A 19,630-nucleotide genomic window follows, 5' to 3' on the forward strand; every position below is an offset into this window, starting at 1 on the left:
TTCTAAATGTACTCTCACTGCAATCTGCAGCCTATAATTTCCTTTAAGTAACATACTTTTGAACTGTCTTAACAAACTAGTGATTCAGCGGATTTGACTGTCAAGCATGCAGGAACAGCATCTCTAATCAGCGCGGCCACTCCGGTGAATGATATCTGTAATCTGTCAAGTAGGGGACCGTGCATAATCCTGATTTAATGGAGATAGACGTCAGAGTATGGAGGAACATCTGGAGAAACTTCTGAAATGCCCGCTTTGCTACCGCTGCTGCTGTGTGGTAACCAGAATCTATGGAGCAGAAGGCCCCGAAATTCTTAGCTTTGCTTGTTTCAGCGGCCGGGGCTAGGTCGAAGGTGCTCAGCAGAGGATGGCGCTCGGGAGGCTGTATCAGAGGGGCTGGTTGGGAGCTCCAAGTTTTCAGATGGATGGTCTCAGTGTCACCTGTTGTTGGGTGCTTCCAATGCATCGGCAGTTGTCGGTGCCTGGAGGTTTATAGCAGGGAGTTTCTCCCTTTTGCCGCCTGCTATCGGGGACTCGGGAGTTGATCGGGACTTTGAGACTTTTTTTTTTACCGTGCCCATGGTCTGCTGTTCATTAAATTATGGTATTGCTTTGCACTGCTGTAACTATATGTTATAATTATGTAGTTCTGTCAGTGTTGGTCTTTGGTTTGTCCTGTTTTTCTGTGATATCACTCTGGAGGAACATTGTATCATTTCTTAATGCATGCATGCATTTCTAAATGACAATAAACGAGGACTGAGTGTTCTCATAATTTAATCGGACAAAGGTACATTGCCATGGCTGAAAGAGAGAGTGGAGGGGAGGACTCCAAGTCAGACAGGAACACAGAGGTATGAAACTTCCTCCACCCAACATCTTGTTAGCAAACATACAGTAGCTGGAGAACAAGACTGAGAACCTCAGGGCAAGATTGCTGCATTGGACAGAAATGAGGAATTGCTGTGTTCTCTGTTTCACAAAGAAATCAATATATCACCTACAGTAGCAGGGGTCTCAACACACTTGCGCACCGCTATAGTGCCTACCATTCCATCCTGAGACTGCATTTTGTAAAATCTGATTACTTGACTGTCCTCCTTCTACCTGCTTACAGGCAGAGGCTAAAGAGAAAGCCTCAGAGATAAGGACAACAAAGAGATGGTCGCAGGAGGCAGAGGAGCGTCTATGGGATTGCTTCAAGTCAGTGGACTGGGCCATGTTGAAGTACTCATAAGAGGACCTGAACAAAGACACCAAGATGGTCACAGACCTTATAAAAATAGTCGAAGGCGAATGTGTCCCACAAAATCATTCCGAGCCTTCCCCAACCAGAAGTCCTGGATGAACCATGAAATCTGCAATCTGCTGAGGGCCAGATCAGAGGCTTTCAGGTATGGCGACCAAACGAAATACAAGAGGTCCAAGTGCGATCTCTGAAAAGCTATCTCATGTGCCAAGTGGCAATTCTGCACCAAATTTAAATCACTGAAAGATGCTCGATAGCTGTAGCAGGGCTTGAATGCCTGTCACCTCTAGCAAAGTGAAGCCAAGTGACGTACATAGGTGACAACAAGGCTTTGCTCCCAGATAAGCTCAACGTCTTTTATGCTCACGTTGACTGTCAAAGCATGGAGCTCTGATACGCTGTGGATTTCATTCTCTGATGCCAATGTGGACCCACAGAATAAATCTGACCTAGATCAGAGTACCAGGCCAAACACAAAATACCTGTGCTGATTAACTGCCTGGAGTGTTCTCTGATATCTTTAAGCTCTCACTTCAGCATTCTGAGCTACCCACCTGCTTTGATTATACCAGTGCCCGAGAAGAACGTGGTAACCTACCACAGTAACTACCATCAGCAACACTTACATACATAGCAATGAAGTGTTTTGAGAGGTTGACGATGAAACGTATCAAAATCAGGTTTATCATCACTGGCATGTGACGTGAAATTTGTTAACTTAGCAGCAGCAGTTCAATGCATACATAATCTAGAAGAGAAAAAAATAATTAAATTAAATTAAAATAATAAATAAACAAGTAAATCGAATAAACAAGTAAACAAGTATGCGTATATTGAATAGATTTTTTTTTAAAGTGCGAAATCTGAAATAGTATATATTAAAAAGAAAGTGAGGTAGTGTCCAAGGGGTCAATGTCCATTTAGGAATCGGGTGGCAGAGGGGAAGAAGCTGTTTCTGAATCGCTGAGTGTGTGCCTTCAACTCCTGCCTGAGAAGCAACTTGGATCTGCTCCAATTTGCCTACCATCACAAAAAGGTCAACAGTAGATGCCATTTCATTGGCTCTTCACTCAACACTGGAACACCTGGACAGTAAAAATGCAGACATCAGGATGCTCTTCATTGACTACAGCTCGACATTCTATACTATCATCCACTCAAAACTAATCAATAAACTCCAAGACATTGGCCTCAATATCTCCTTGTGCAATTTTCTCACTTGCAGACCATAGCCAGTTTGGATTCGCAACAACATCTCCATAGTCTCCATCAGCATAAGTGCACCCCAAGGATGTATGCTTAGCCCCTGCTCTACTTGCTTTATACAGTACTTATGTCAGTGCGGCTGAACACAGTTCCAATGCCATATTTAAGTTTGCTGGTGACTCCACTGCCATTAGCCAAATCAAGTGTGGTGACAACTCAGCATATAGGAGGGAGATTGAAAATATGGCTGAGTGGAGCCACAACAATAATAATACCAATGAGCTGAATATTGACATCAGGAAGAGGAAACTGGAGGTCCATGAGCCAGTCCTCATTAGGGAATCAGAGGTGGAGAAGGTCAGCAATTCTAAATTTCTCAGTGTCAACATTTCAGAGGATCTATCCTGGTCCCAGCACGTAAGTGCCATTACAACGAAAGCACAGCAGTGCTGCTACTTAAGGTTTTGCAAAGATTCAGCATGTCATCTAAAACTTTGACAAACTTCTTTGGAGGTATGGTGGAGAGTATATTGACTGGTTGCATCACGACTTGCCATGGAAAAACCAATGCCCTTGAATGGAAGAGCCGACAAACCTATTAGATATGATTGCCCAATCCATCACAGGTAAAGCCCTCCCCACCGTTGAGCTCATCTACAAGGATCACTGTCACAGGAAAGCAGCATCCATCATCAAAAACCCCTCCCATCCAGGCCTTTCCTTCCTCTCACTGGTGCCATCAGGAAGGAGGTACAGGAACCCCGGGACTCACACCACCAGGTTCAGGAACAGTTATTATCCCTCAACCATCAGGCTCTTGAACCAGAGGGGATAACTTCACTCAACTTCACTTACCCCTTCACTGAACCGTTCTCACAACCTATGAACTCACTTTCAAGGACTCTTCATCTCATATTCTCAAAATTTATTGCTTATTTATTTATTTATTTATTTGTTTGTTTGTTTGTTTGTTATTTTGTATTTTGCACATTGGTTGTTTGTCCTTTTGGGTGTGGTCTTTCAATGGTTCTATGTGTTTCATGGATTTACAATGAATGCCCACAACAAAATGAATCTCAGGTTTAAATAAGCTGACATACAATATATGTACCTTGACAGGAAATTTGTTTTCAACTTTGAACTTAAATAAACATCCAAGAAAAAGAATAGCAATGTACTCTTCATGGACATTCAGACATCTAATGAATGGATGAAAAGAAGCTGTTCCTGAATTTTTTAGTATGGGTCTTCAAGCTCTTGTGCCTCCTCCCTTAAGGTAGTTATGACAAGAGGGCATGCCTCAGATAATGACAGTCCTTAATAAGAGATGCTGCATTCTTGAGGTACCAACTCTTGAAGTTGTCCTTGATACAGTGGATGGAGCTGACTATTGTGATCCCATGCAAAAGGGGCTACATACTAAGCTATGATGCAGCCAGTCAGAATGCTCTCCACTGTACATTTGTGGAAACCTGTAAGAGTCTTTGGTGATGTACTAAATCCAGCTGAGGTGCCAGCATGTCTGCTTCGTGATTGCATTGATGTCTTTAGCCCAGGATAGATCCTTCGAGGTAATAACATCCAGAACTTGAAGCAAGTTTGTTGTGACATCACTCAACCAGTTGCTTTATCTCGCTCCATTAAGCCCCCTTATCACCAAATGAGATTCTGCCAAAAACAGTGGTGCCATTGGTGTCTTTACAGATGGCATTTGAACTGTGCTTAGCTACACTGGCGTGAGGGTAGCGAGAGTGGAGCAGTGGGCTAGGTACATATCCTTGTGGTGCCCTGTGTTGATAATCAATGAAGAGATGTTATTTCCAGTTTGTACTGACTGTAATCTCTGGCAATGAAGTTGAGGATCCAAGTACAGAGGCCCAAGTTTTAAAATTTGGTTGGTTTGAGCTGGAGCTCCACAGCATCAAAGATGTTTGCTTTCTGATACAGTGATACCTAGTGGCAAAGATAATTTTTGATAAATATCAAAGCCAAGGAGTACCAATAAATAAAGGCACTCAAAACTAAAATGAAATTGAACTATAACTTCAAAGAGTGGTGAGATTATTAACCACATAACTATGAGTTATACTATTAACATTGCTGTCTATTCAGTGATGCCTGGATTCAGTCCATTACTTAATGTGATTAGGTAAAATAGTGCCCAGGTAACACTATTTCAGAATATTCAAAAGAGAAAATGCAAAAAAAGAGGGGGAATAACACAAATAAATAAATAGACGATAAATATCAAGGACATGAGATTGTAGAATCCTTCAAAGTGAGTCCATAGATTGTGGAATCAGTTCAGTGTTAGGGTGAGTGAAGTTATCCCCTCTGGTTCAAGAGTCTGTTTGTTGAGGGGTAATAACTGTTCCTGAACCTGCTGGTGTGGGACCTGAGGCCCATATACCAACTTCCTGATGGCACCAGTGAGAAGAATGCATGGCCTAGATGATGGGGCTCTTTGATCATAGATACAGCTTTCCTGCGACAGCACTCCTTGTAGATGTATTCAATGGTGGGGAGGGCCTTACCCATGATGGACTTCTTGTAGACCTTTCCCTTCGAGGGCATTGGTGTTTCCATTCCAAGCCACGATGCAAAGAGTCAGTGTACTCGCATCTATAGAAGTTTGTCAAGGCAAACCTCTAAGAATGTAGAGGTGCTGCGGTGTCTTCTTTGTAACTGCACTTGTGTACTGGACCCAGGACAGGTCCTCTGAAATGACAACACTGAAGAATTTGAAGTTGCTGACTCCCTCCACCTCTGATCCCCCAATGAAGACTAGCTCATGGACCTCTGGTTTCCTCCTCCAGCAGTCAATAATCAGCTCCCTGGTTTAGCTGAAACTGAGTGTGAGGTTGTTGTTGTGACACCACTCAGTCAGATTTTCAGTCTCCCTCCTACATGCTAATTCATCAACATCAAACTTGCTGGTGAACGCAGCAGGCCAGGCAGCATCTCTAGGAAGAGGTACAGTTGACGTTTCAGGCGGAGACCCTTCGTCAGGACTAACTGAAAGAAGAGCGAGTAAGAGATTTGAAAGTGGGAGGGGGAGGGGGAGATCCAAAATGATAGGAGAAGACAGGAGGGGAAGGGATGGAGCCAAGAGCTGGACCTCTTCATAGAGATGCTGCCTGGCCTGCTGCGTTCACCAGCAACTGTTATGTGTGTTGCTTGAATTTCCAGCATCTGCAGATTTCCTCGTGTTTGCGTTTCTAATTCATCAACAGCTTCTTTTCTATGGTTAAGCTTACATATCTGACACATTTCTAGCACCAGACATGCATGAAATGTAATTATTACTCTTGTAAATTTCCTTTTGGAGATGATATCAAGTTCACCCAGTAATGCTGGTTACTCAGGAACCTGGGACTTAAATTTTCAAGACTGACCAAATCTGCCTCAACGTAAGGGGAAGCCAGCCCTCTATTCATTTCAAACCCGCACTCGTGTAGCTGCTCTGTCCAAATCATTTGATCACACCCCAGGCCCCAAAGTCATTACCTGTATATTGGGTAACTGAAACTCTGATCTAAGCCACTCAGACTTGGTGTTGAATCAGAGACCACATTCATTTCATTAGATATTTTCAAACTGAAGACTGGAGAATGTAAGTGTTTTTTCAAAACTTGATTAACATCATATTTAATGGCTTTATTGATTATTATCAGATCTGATGTATTTTAAATCGCACATTATTTTTATTCAATAATTTACAACTAATTAATTATTTTCAATTTCAAAAACTCATTCTTCTTGTTTTCTTCTGGAAGGGAATGGCACATAAGCATTGCTCCCTTCTGAAATCTGCAGCCTCTAGTCTTGACGTGATGCAGAGAGTGTAATCTGATCTTAAGTTTGTTTTCATGTGCAGTCTGGTGACCTTCTGAAAACTGCTTGTGTTAGTCATTGATCAATCCATATCACTTCCCATCTGTCATTTAATGGAGAATTAATGTTTTCAATCTGAAGACTCCCCCGAGCCCCTTCCATAGCAGTAGTTCGGTGTCCTTGTTAAAGCAAGCCCCTAGAGAACAGTAACAGCAGAATAGGAAACAGTAAGATGTAAAATATGAACCAAACCATTGGTAAAAGACACTTTGGATATAAAGCAACATACATCAAAGTTGCTGGTGAACGCAGCAGGCCAGGCAGCATCTATAGGAAGAAGCGCAGTCGACGTTTCAGGCCGAGACCCTTCGTCAGGACTAACTGAAGGAAGAGTGAGTAAGGGATTTGAAAGCTGGAGGGGGAGGGGGAGATGCAAAATGATAGGAGAAGACAGGAGGGGGAGGGATAGAGCCAAGAGCTGGACAGGTGATAGGCAGAAGGGGGTACGAGAGGATCATGGGACAGGAGGTCCGGGAAGAAAGACGGGGGGGGGGTGACCCAGAGGATGGGCAAGAGGTATATTCAGAGGGACAGAGGGAGAAAAAGGAGAGTGAGAGAAAGAATGTGTGCATTAAAAAGAGTAACAGATGGGGTTACTCTTTTTAATGCACACATTCTTTCTCTCACTCTCCTTTTTCTCCCTCTGTCCCTCTGAATATACCTCTTGCCCATCCTCTGGGTCACCCCCCCCCCGTCTTTCTTCCCGGACCTCCTGTCCCATGATCCTCTCGTACCCCCTTCTGCCTATCACCTGTCCAGCTCTTGGCTCTATCCCTCCCCCTCCTGTCTTCTCCTATCATTTTGCATCTCCCCCTCCCCCTCCAGCTTTCAAATCCCTTACTCACTCTTCCTTCAGTTAGTCCTGACGAAGGGTCTCGGCCTGAAACGTCGACTGCGCTTCTTCCTATAGATGCTGCCTGGCCTGCTGCGTTCACCAGCAACTTTGATGTATGTTGCTTGAATTTCCAGCATCTGCAGAATTCCTGTTGTTTGGATATAAAGCATGTACTTTTTTTTGGAACAACAACATAGATTATTTTTCCAGTTAATCTGAATTTTCTAACTGTAATCAATGACCAATACTCAAGAAAAACTTCAAAACCATAAATAAGTAGATAATTTGAACAGAAATATTTCATATGGAGGCTGATGACAATAAATAATTATTTACCAGGAACAGATATTTAGTTGAAATTATTAAGAAATGTTGAGACTTATGATGTATGTTGGGTTAACATTAGTTAGAGATAAAAAGTTATTGCTAAAATTCTTATTTGGTTTAGGGGCAGTATGGTAGCATGATGGTTAGCACAATGCTTTACAGAACCAGTGACCCAGGTTCAATTTCCACCACTGACTCATAAGCAGCTGGTACATTCTCCTTGTGACTGCATGGGATTCCTCCCATATTCTGAAGACATACTGGTTAGTAGGTTAATTGGTCATTGTAAATTGTCCGATGATTAGGCCAGGGTTAAATCGTGGGTTGCTGGGCAGTGCTGCTCGAAGGGCCTATTCCTCACTGTATTTCAATAAATAAACAGACAAGTAAATAAAAATCTTAACTGGAGAGTTTTAAAATGCAAGGCATTTCCAACATGCAGGTACTGAAAGTCAACTAGGGATCAGTTGTTTAAGTCATTCAGTGTCCTATTTTAAAATCACTATGATGTAAAATGAATTAGTCAGTATCTTGACTCTGGTGCATTATTAATTTATTTGAAGCTCCATTCTGACCTATCGTATGTCAAAATGACTGAAAACTTAAAATTTGCTCTCATGGTAATTCTGTTGAATTGCAGTGCCAACACTCATGGTAATTGTAGAAAATCAAAACCTGACTGTTACATGAAAATATTTATAGCACCCAGCCTGACTTTTTTTCAAGGCAAGTTGAAGCAAATTTGTGATTTGGTCATGCTGGTCAAGTCTGCTTTCATTTTAATGTAGTTACTATATGTGTAATGATTTTATGTTTTGGTGCAACTTTTCACTATTTTTGTGGCTCACAATGCCATGCTTTCTATTGAAATTTGGAATTGGTGGCACTTGAATGATTGATTGAATGAGTGATTGAATGCAATTGTCTCTTGTAAGTGAAAATTAGTGAGTCATCACAGCATGGCACATTTTAATCATTTTGTAAGGTCTAAGGAGAACCTCAAATAACCAAAATCATCATCATCTACTCTATCTTACATATTATTGTCCACATTCTACATGTTACTTTGCTATAACCTAAGAATCCTTGGAGGCATATATTGCATTACTTCAGGCAGTTCTGTTACATCCTCGTTGTCCGTATTATAAAGCCATTTGAGTGACCTTAAAGAGAAAACTTGAAGTTATTCTCAGTAACACAAGCACAGGAAAATCTGCAGATGCTGGACAGGTCCTGGTGAAAGGTCTCAGCCTGAAATGTCGACTGTTTATTTCTTTCCATAGATGCTGCCTGACCTGCTGAGTTCCTCCAGCATTTTCCATGTGCTATTCTCAGTAACTACAGTTTGCAAACCTGAGGCTGCAAGTGTTAGTTTTAGACTCCAGCATAGAAGAACTGAGGGCAATATATGGAGATCTTTGAGTATAAGCCTTGAAACTATCAAGGGGAATTTTGCAAGATGGCATTTCAAACACAATCTGGCTACGTGGCAATATTAGCATTTATGATAAAGCATTTGAGAATTTTAGTTTTTATGTAGAATGAAAGAGAATATTTTTTCATTCAAACAACTTTATTAAAATTAAAACAAGAACCAGATTTTGGCATCTAGAACAACCTTGGAGCAATGCACAAGACAAATGATATTCTATTCAGGAAGGTGATAGAGAGATTGCAGAATCACTTTAATCGAGCTTCCTCAGAGTTCATAGAGAGTACAAGTGTAAGCCAAAAGGCAACAAGCAGTCATTACATAGACTGAAGAATCTCTTTCAATGCTATAATTATGGTCTTTCCTGACTTGGGCAGTGCTGACATTTGTGACCAATTTTACAATAAAGGAAATAAAATTAAAAATGTTAAAGCAATGTCTAACTTTTGAGTGTGCATGTTAGATATACACATTGATGGATTTAGTGTCAAAAATGTGTAAGAAGTTTGGTTGATGTATAATATCAATATAAATGCTGTTTGAGACAAATACCAGTAGCAAAGGTGATAGCTACAATATTGTCATTGTCACAGGAGTGAAACTGGTGTGAAAGCAAAGACTGACACTGGAAGTTGCTATGGGTGTAGTGGTGATAACTTGTAATGAGTGTGGCAGTATAAGGCAATGTGAAGGTTCAGCTGTAAAAGCAAAGGACATAACCTGTGTGTAAGAGCTGAAATTCACAATAATATCAGCCAAGTAGGTGAAGGTAACACTAATAACAGAAAGCCTCATGGGAGCAGTTTGTACAGTACTGAAGGTGATGAGTGACGTGCGGAGCAAAGTCTAACCAGCATGTACCCAGCTAGCAGCAGCATTGGAATCTGCTGGAATTTTAAAATTAAAGTAAAAATTAATGATCTTTAGTACTGTTTCTAACTTCTCATTCATAGGCAGAGGAGACAATGATGCATTCAGTAAAGACAGTTAACCAAAACACATGGTGAATCTGAAAATACTTTGTGGAAGGATACTGACTACTCTAATATATAGTTTTTCAAAATCATAAAAATGTGAAGCTACCAGTCGTGGCCACAGACCAGGCAAATAGATGATGGAAAGACAGACTAAGAAACTTAAAGGGCATTTTAAGAATTAGCTTCTGGATCAGTACAGAAGCATTCTCTTGTATACCAGCATTGAGGGGCACAAAGCCCATATATACATTCACTGAAAGGCAAGTCAATTTACTGGGATCGGTATCATATGAAGAAGAGGCTCGTTAATTTGAAGATGATGCTTCTCTTTGGCATTTATGATCAAATGGTGGACAAGTTGAACAAATCTGATGGGTAGGCCACAGAGAACGCCCTCTGCATACAAAGTAGGAGTTGTACCCCTGTGTTCTTAACTAGCGGTGTCCATTGTCTTTGCCAAACTGTACCTGTCATCTGTTTGTACACAATTAAGCAACACCATCTGACAGCCCATGTTCATAGCAACCAGACTTCTCAAGCCACTGTGGACAAAATGTTAAAGGCAGCCCCACACACTCTATGCAGGCAAGATGTTAACAAAACCAGAACTAAGAATGTTCCTGAATTTTTATCTTTCCCTTGTTGTGGTTCAATGCCCTGCCAATTTTTGCCAGATGTCATAAAGCATCAATGGTTCAAGGAGAGTGAACTATTGGAAACAGCAACCACTGTAAGAAATGACTTGGTGTGTCTGTTCCCATAATAAAGTTTGCTTGAGATGCCTCCAGTTATGGAGGTGAGGTATGGATAAGCCATGTTACGTACTGTTGGATCCAGCAAGAAGAAACTACGCTCAGAGAAGATATTGGAAACCATATTTAGAATCAAAGCGTTCCAGCAGATATTTTGAGACAAGCCATTCACTCAGGCCACCAACACCAAATACTTGGATAGCTCCCACAATAGTATCCTCACAAATATGGCAGACAGCTATCCTTCTGCCCCCATATATTGAATGTCAGTTATACAGACAGAGTGCCATAGGAAGTGTGTTACCAAGACTGGCTTCCAAAGAAGGGCATATGAAACATAGAAACGTAGAAAATCTATAATGTATGACATGCTGTGTTTACCCAACAGGCTGGAGAAAGCGAGTTTCTTGTAGCAGTGTTGGAAATAGCAAGGTTGAAACAGTATTATTTAGTGTTAAAGCCAGTATATGAGTAGAATTTGAGTTGCAGAACTGATTCAATAACAAGTTGGGATAAGAATATAAAACTGTCCAAAAATCAAGGCTGTATCAAATTATTATGCCCCAAAAAACTACCAAGTACAATAATGAAGGAACTTCACTTGGCACATCTGGGCATAGTTAATATGAAAACATTAGCACATACTTTTGTTTATCGGGCCAGCATAGATAAGGATCTAAAGGAGTTAACCAGCAAGTGCAGAGTGTACCACCCAATGCTACAGGGAGCACTATTCCTAAAGTATCCACATAATTACTGGGAGAAAGATGTGAACTGCATTTTTGGATGGACTTTCATTCAAAGTGTAATGGATCATGCATCATCATGGAACACACTGCAGAAGAATTCGATCCATTTTTATGTCACATGAGTTTCCCTTAAAAAATGTTTTGGATAATGGTCTGCACTTTCGAGTAATTTCATTTTGAACAGTTTGTGAAACAGAAGTGGAATATTAACAATGTTTCACATAGCCATATGAGGAAGCTGAGAGATCAGCAAACAAATGGGGAAAAATCAGAGAATTATGTTTATATTACTGTTCCAAGAATTACTTCAATAGAATGTGTGAGGATGTCAGAAACCTTTGCATTTGCCAACTGATCTAGGTGCAAGAGGGAAGAATTGTGAGTGTGCACGTGCACCTGAAATGAGTCCTATAGCAGATGAAATATTGTTGATGTACAAGGTGACTGAAGAGAACTTGGCCGTTATACCTTAAGTGAATTCAAAGATGGGTACTGCACAATCAATATAGTTCACCTAAAAAGATCATAGATAATTCAAAAACAATTATTGCTAGATTTGTAAATTTGTTAGTATTGTTGAACTTGTTTCACTCTTATTCTTCTTTCAAATGGGAAAATATCTGAGCATAACATCATTGCATGGCATGTTTGATCATTTTGCTTGTGCACAGTCTGAGAAGAACCTTAGATGAATCAGGCATACTTTCTGGAGCTCCTGAATATTATTCAGCAGCCTCTGCATGTTACTTCACTGAAGAGAGAAACTCACGAGGTCATTGTCAGTACATGTATATAGTACGTATTGGTAAAAAAAAATGTTTATATTTAGCACTTTCAAAAGAGGCTACTTTTGCTGTTCAGTGTCTCTCCAGGTGGAAAACTGAACTAAAAACAGAATGTGCTCAAATACTCAGCATGTCAGATAGATTCTGTGGGGAGACAGAGTTAATATTTAAGGTCACTTACAGGATTAACCCATATTTATTTACTTTAATTTGCAGATTGTGTGTGCACCTGTTTTTAAGCCTTCTAATTGTGGATAGTCAAACTATTTGAATGAAATGTTTATTTATTGTAAACAGCAAATTAAAATTTAGGTTTGACTATGACTGACTCTTTAAAAATTAAACTGATTATAGCTGTATCTTTCTCAACTCATTTTATATTTCAGTAGTTGAATTTTATTTTACATTATTAATTTTACAGTTCTCTTTTTGTCAAGTAACTACACATGCACTTCTGAGTAACAACAAGCAACATATACATTTTTCAATCAGAAAGTCATTGTTTTTCCTGTATCATTTTGCTGTATGTTCTACAACCCTTTCCCTCTCCACGTGACCATATTTTATATTAATTCCATTTATACTTTATTGTCGCCAAACAATTGATACTAGAATGTACAATCATCATAGAGATATTTGATTCTGCGCTTCCTGCTCCCTGGATTACAAATTGATAGTAAATATTAAAAATTTAAATTATAAATCATAAATAGAAAAATTAGAAAAATGGAAAGTAAGGTAGTACAAAAAAACTGAGATGCAGGTCCGGATATTTGGAGGGTATGGCCCAGATCCGGGTCAGGATCCGTTCAGCAGTCTTATCACAGTTGGAAAGAAGCTGTTCCCAAATCTGGCCGTACGAGTCTTCAAGCTCCTGAACCTTCTCCCGGAGGGAAGAGGGACGAAAAGTATGTTGGCTGGATGGGTCATGTCCTTGATTATCCTGGCAGCACTGCTCCATTTATTAAACTTGCATAAAATTCTTAATTAATAGTTGGTACTATAAGCTTTTTGTAAATCTATATTAACCACCACCACTCCATTTTCTTTATCCATCCTCTTGTCTATTTCATAGAGATAGTCAATGATGTTCATGTAGGGAATGCCCTTAAGAGGGAAGAACTGAAGAGATTTTCTAAAGCAGACACATATTGCTTATTTGTCTTTGTTTTGTACCTTGGCATTTATTATGTTTTGCACTTTGACATTATCTCTGCAGGTACAACAGAGCGGGTATGTCTGATCCAGGGAACAGTGGAAGCTCTGAATGCAGTTCACAGCTTCATTGCAGAGAAAATCCGAGAAATGCCTCAGAATGTGGCAAAGACAGAACCAGTTAGTATTCTACAGCCTCAGACCACAGTAAATCCAGATCGCATCAAACAAGTAAGTTACCAATAATGTTTATTATTAGAATATTGTTTGAATTTGTATTAGCATACACAGATAGTGGTGGAAGGAAGAGGATGCTGACAAATCTACTCCTTACATAGCGAGTAAAACAATGCTAACTTTAAATGCAAGTCTTTTCAATCAAAAAGCGACTAAATTGAGATTGAGGTTATCAGAAATTTAACTTTAAACCTATTTGTCTACAACCTATTTTGATGAGGTGATCAATTAATCATTCACTCAGGTAGCCCCTTCCATCTTCCCAAGCCCATGTTCATTATTTATGCGTAACTATAATTAATTTAGTTCAAGAAATGGAAGAAAGTTAGATATTGCTACCTTGTGCACAATTCTCTTGCTGATTGTCCTCAATTTAACCCTTGATCTCTACGAGTGCATAAATTTCCATAGGTTTATTAATTGTGTTGATGAAACATATTGTTAAAGGAAGACTGTCTGCAATGGTTTTGTGTAAATAAATAGCAAATGGAAACACTTTTGAGCTGAGAAAAAGAAATACATTCTGATAGTTTACACTTATCTACTTTTCTAGTCAGTGACAATTGTGCAAAATTACTACCTTTTCATATAAATCGGTTGTGCACTTCTTAGCATCATATTAGAAGATGAGTTTATCATAATTTTCTTCCTGTCCCTGTGAATTGAACCAACTATTTTTCCAATTATGTCATTGTTACTTAATACAGTACAGTTTCAGATGCAATCATTCCTTTTGAAAATGATTACTATCTGAAATATTTTGTTCTATGCTGCAGTATCATTCATTTATGGTCTAGAATGTGCTACCGTGAGAATTCCCTTTGCAGCCTTTGACATCACTCATTATTCTGTAAAAGCTCTGTGCAATGTTAAAAAAAAACTGGCATTTGTAACACGATTATTTAAAACAAAAACATGTCAAGCAGTGTGCATATACGAGGAAAATTAGCAAAAAGTATACATTTTTTCAGTCTTCCATAATATATTGCATATCAAAGGCAACATTTTTGGGATCATGCTATTATTTGTTTTAAATAGGTACAAAATCACTGATAATTCATTAATAATCTTGATTCAATTACTCTTCCTGTTGACTATGAAAAATCAGTGTGAAATCTTAGGCGCAAATCTTGAATATTACCAATTTACTGTAATGTGATTTGCTCCCATTCAGCCTCCATGAGAGGCAATTGCAAGAATTTAAAATCAAAATAATGAAGATTGTTTTTGAGATGAAGGTATTCACATCTGAGTTTTTGTCATGTTCAGCCATTTGACGGGAACAAGAGACAATCCAAGTAAAACATCATTTATGGTTTCACATACATTGAAAATATAGATGTTCTGGCCACAGCAACCCAACAGGCCCACAATGCACATGAAAAAGAAACAAGATGATTTCCAGAGGGAGGAATTAAATAATTTGCTGTGAATACTTAAGAGAATACAGTTGCTTTTGTAATGTGCAGGGCCTCTTCTGATGTCTCATGACTTCCTTCCCAGAGAAAACTGGAGGAGCCATGTTAGGTTGTATCCATATTGATTACCAACGCTGCTGGGAAGTTTGATTACAAACATGTACCCACATGTTAGCTTTAATGTTTGGGATCCCTATAAGTGGCTTTATTGTAATCTTGATCTAACAGTGGTTTGTACAAAAACATTCATATACTGTGAAGCAACTCTACTTTTCTGCCAGTTTGCATTCTAACAGCAGTGCTGAAAGCTTCACCTTCAATTTCTAGAAACTGAGAATTCAATGCTAACACTAGATCTTGCCAAAGAAGGGGGCGAAGAATTTGACTTAAGTCATGTGTATTGTTCGAACAATTAACTATACTTTCACTGCTCTTTCAAAGTTCAGATTCATTAAAATTAATGGATTGCAATTTATTAATTGGAGCTCAGTTGTATTTAGTACAAGGGACCAAAAGCAAATTTATCCCTCATAATTATTTGTAGAAAATGTGTAATCATTCAACTACTATGTAACTACAACTCCCTAAGCATTAAGATCCCATCCATTAAACCTGCCATAAGAGGCAATTCCACACAGTAAATTACATTTCTATAGAATATTGAACATAGAATAGTACAGCACAGTACAGGTCCTTCGGCCCACAATGTTGTGCCGACCCTCAAACCCTGCCTCCCATATAAGCCCTCACCTTAAATTCCTCCATATACCTGTCTAGTAGTCTCTTAAACTTCACTAGTGTATCTGCCTCCACCACTGACTCAGGCAGTGCATTCCACGCACCAACCACTCTCTGAGTGAAAGACCTTCCTCTAATATCCCCCTTGAACTTCCCACCCCTTACCTTAAAGCCATGTCCTCTTGTATTGAGCAGTGGTGCCCTGGGGAAGAGGCGCTTGCTATCCACTCTATCTATTCCTCTTATTATCTTGTACACCTCTATCATGTCTCCTCTCATCCTCCTTCTCTCCAAAGAGTAAAACCCTAGCTCCCTTAATCTCTGATCATAATGCATACTTTCTAAACCAGGCAGCATCCTGGCAAATCTCCTCTGTACCCTTTCCAATGCTTCCACATCCTTTCTATAGTGAGGTGACCAGAACTGGACACAGTACTCCAAGTGTGGCCTAACCAGAGTTTTATAGAGCTGCATCATTACATCGCAACTCTTAAACTCTATCCCTTGACTTATGAAAGCTAACACCCCATAAGCTTTCTTAACTACCCTATCCACCTGTGAGGAAACTTTCAGGGATCTGTAGACATGTACCCCGAGATCCCTCTGCTCCTCCACACTACCAAGTATCCTGCCATTTGCTTTGTACTCTGCCTTGGAGTTTGTCTTTCCAAAGTGTACCACCTCACACTTCTCTGGGTTGAACTCCACCTGCCACTTCTCAGCCCACTTCTGCATCCTATCAATGTCTCTCTGCAATCTTTGACAATCCTCTACACTATCTACAACACCACCAACCTTTGTGTCATCTGCAAACTTGCCAACCCACCCTTCTACCCTCACATCCAGGTCATTGATAAAAGTCACGAAAAGTAGAGGTTCCAGAACAGATCCTTGTGGGACACCACTAGTCACAATCCTCCAATCTGAATGTACTCCCTCCACAACCACCCTCTGCCTTCTGCAGGCAAGCCAATTCTGAATCCACCTGGCCAAACTTCCCTGGATCCCATGCCTTCTAACTTTCTGAATAAGCCTACTGTGTGGAACCTTGTCAAATGCCTTAATAAAATCCATATAGATCACATCCACTGCACTACCCTCATCTATATGCCTGGTCACCTCCTCAAAGACTGCCCTTCACAAAGCCATGCTGACTGTCCCTGATCAGACCATGATTGTCTAAATGCCTATAGATCCTATCTCTAAGAATCTTTTCCAACAGCTTTGCCACCACGGACGTAAGGCTCACTGGTCTATAATTACCCAGATTATCCCTACTACCTTTTTTGAACAAGGGGACAACATTCGCCTCCCTCCAAGCCTCCGGTACCATTCGCGTGGACAACGAGGACATAAAGATCTTAGCCAGAGGCTCAGCAATCTCTTCTCTCGCCTCGTGGAGCAGCCTGGGGAATATCCTGTCAGGCCCCAGGGACTTATCTGTCCTAATGTATTTTAACAACTCCAACACCTCCTCTCCCTTAATATCAACATGCTCCAGAACATAACCTCACTCATATTGTCCTCACCGTCATCAAGTTCCCTCTCATTGGTGAATGCCGAAGTGAAGTATTCATTGAGGACCTCGCTCACTTCCACAGCCTCCAGGCACATCTTCCCACCTTTATCTCTAATCGGTCCTACCTTCACTCCTGTCATCCTTTTTTTCTTCACATAATTGAAGAATGCTTTGGGGTTTTCCTTTACCCTACTCGACAATGCCTTCTCATGCTCCCTTCTTGCTCTTCTCAGCCCCTTCTTAAGCTCCTTTCTTGCTTCCCTATATTCCTCAATAGACCCATCTGATCCTTGCTTCCTAAACCTCATGTATGCTGCCTTCTTCCACCTGACTAGATCTTCCACCTCACTTGTCACCCATGGTTCCTTCACCCGACCATTCTTTATCTTCCTCACCAGGACAAATTTATCCCTAACATCCCGCAAGAGATCTCTAAACATCGACCACATGTCCATAGTACATTTCCCTGCAAAAACATCATCCCAATTCACACCCGCAAGATCTAGCCTTATAGCCTCATAATTTGCCTTTCCCCAATTAAAAATTTTCCTGTCCTCTCTGATTCTATCCCTTTCCATGATAATGCTAAAGGCCAGGGAGCAGTGGTCACTGTCCCCCAGATGCTCACCCACTGAGAGATCTGTGACATGACCCGGTTCATTAGCTAGTAGTAGATCTAGTATGGCATTCCCCCTGGTCGGCCTGTCCACATACTGTGACAGGAATCCGTCCTGGACACACTTAACAAACTCTGCCCCATCTAAACCCTTGGAACTAATCAGGTGCAAATCAATATTAGGGAAGTTAAAGTCACCCATGATAACAACCCTGTTATTTTTGCACCTTTCCAAAATCTGCCTCCCAATCTGCTCCTCTGTATCTCTGCTGCTACCAGGGGACCTATAGAATACCCCCAATAGAGTAACTGCTCCCTTCCTGTTCCTGACTTCCACCCATATTGACTCAAAAGAGGATCCTGCTACATTACCCACCCTTTCTGTAGCTGTAATAGTATCCCTAACCAGTAATACCACCCCTCCTCCCCTTTTTCCGCCCTCTGTATCCCTTTTAAAGCACTGAAATCCAGGAATATTGAGAATCCATTCCTGCCCTGGTGCCAGCCAAGTCTCTGTAATGGCCTCCACATCATAATTCCATGTATGTATCCAAGCTCTCAGTTCATCACCTTTGTTCCTGATGCTTCTTGCATTGAGGTACACACATTTCAGCCCTTCTACCTTACTGTCTTTACACCATTTATTCTGCTTCTCTTTCCTCAAAGCCTCTCTGTATGCTATATCTGGCTTTACTCCATGCACTTCTTTCACTGCTGTATCACTCTGGGTCCCATCCCCCTCGCAAATTAGTTTAAACCCTCCCGAACCATGCTAGCAAACCTACCTGCAAGGGTATTGCTCCCCCTCGAGTTCAGGTGCAACCCATCCAATCTGTACAGGTCCCACCTTCCCCAGAAGAGATCCCAATGATCTAAAAATCTAAAACCCTGCTCCTTGCACCAACTCCTCAGCCACGCATTCAACTGCCATCTCCTCTAATTCTTACCATCCCTGTCACGTAGCACTGGCAGCAATCCTGAGAACACCACCCTTGAGGTCCTGTTCTTCAGCCTTCTGCCTAGTTCCCGAAACTCACAATTCAGGACCTCATCCCTCTTCCTGCCTATGTCATTGGTCCCACGTATCACGACTTCTGGTTGCTTTCCCTCTCATACCAGGATGTCGTGCACCCGGACCCTGGCACCCAGGAGGCAACAAACCATGCGGGTGGCCTTCTCATGTCCACAAAATCTCCTGTCTGCTCTCCTGACTATAGAGTCTCCAATGACGACAGCTCTCCTCTTCTCCGTCCCACCCTTCCGCACCACAGGGTTAGACTCAGTGCTGGAGGCCCTGCCACTGTGGCTCACACCTGGTCGGTCGTCCTCGCCAACAATATCCAGGATGGTAAACTTATTATTCAGGGGAATGGCTACATGGGTGCTCTGTACTACCTGTCTGCTCACCTTCACTTCCCCCCTCTGACTGTCACCCAGCGACCTGCTTCCAACAGCTTAGGTGTGACTATCTCCCTGTGGCTCTCATCTATGACTGCCTCATTCTCCCTTATGAGTCAAAGGTCATCCAGCTGCTGCTCCAGATTCCTTACACGGTCTTCCCGATCGCCCAGCCGTATGCACTTCTGGCAGATGTGACTCTGCGGGAGAGGGAAGTTCCCCCAAGACTGCCACATCTCACATGAGAGGCACATCGCCATCTCAAGAGACATTGTAAAAACTAACTGCGAGCTGGCTTGTCCTCCGCCTCTTCTCATCGAAGCCTCTCAAGTCAAAGCCTCAA

The 19,630-nt window shown here is 41.1% G+C and overlaps 1 protein-coding gene across 2 annotated transcripts in view; it reads left to right on the forward strand.

The window, feature by feature from the left end:
* Positions 1 to 19,630, forward strand: part of LOC134347941 (RNA-binding protein Nova-1) — a 273,130-nt gene that overhangs the window by 184,038 nt on the left and 69,462 nt on the right. For both annotated transcript variants that reach the window (XM_063050610.1, XM_063050617.1), the window contains one exon: positions 13,426 to 13,592. In XM_063050610.1, coding sequence (XP_062906680.1) covers positions 13,426 to 13,592 — 167 coding nt within the window. The remainder of the gene's footprint in view (positions 1 to 13,425; positions 13,593 to 19,630) is intronic.

This window comes from Mobula hypostoma, chromosome 1 (assembly GCF_963921235.1).
Source record: "Mobula hypostoma chromosome 1, sMobHyp1.1, whole genome shotgun sequence".
Classification (NCBI taxonomy): domain Eukaryota; kingdom Metazoa; phylum Chordata; class Chondrichthyes; order Myliobatiformes; family Myliobatidae; genus Mobula; species Mobula hypostoma.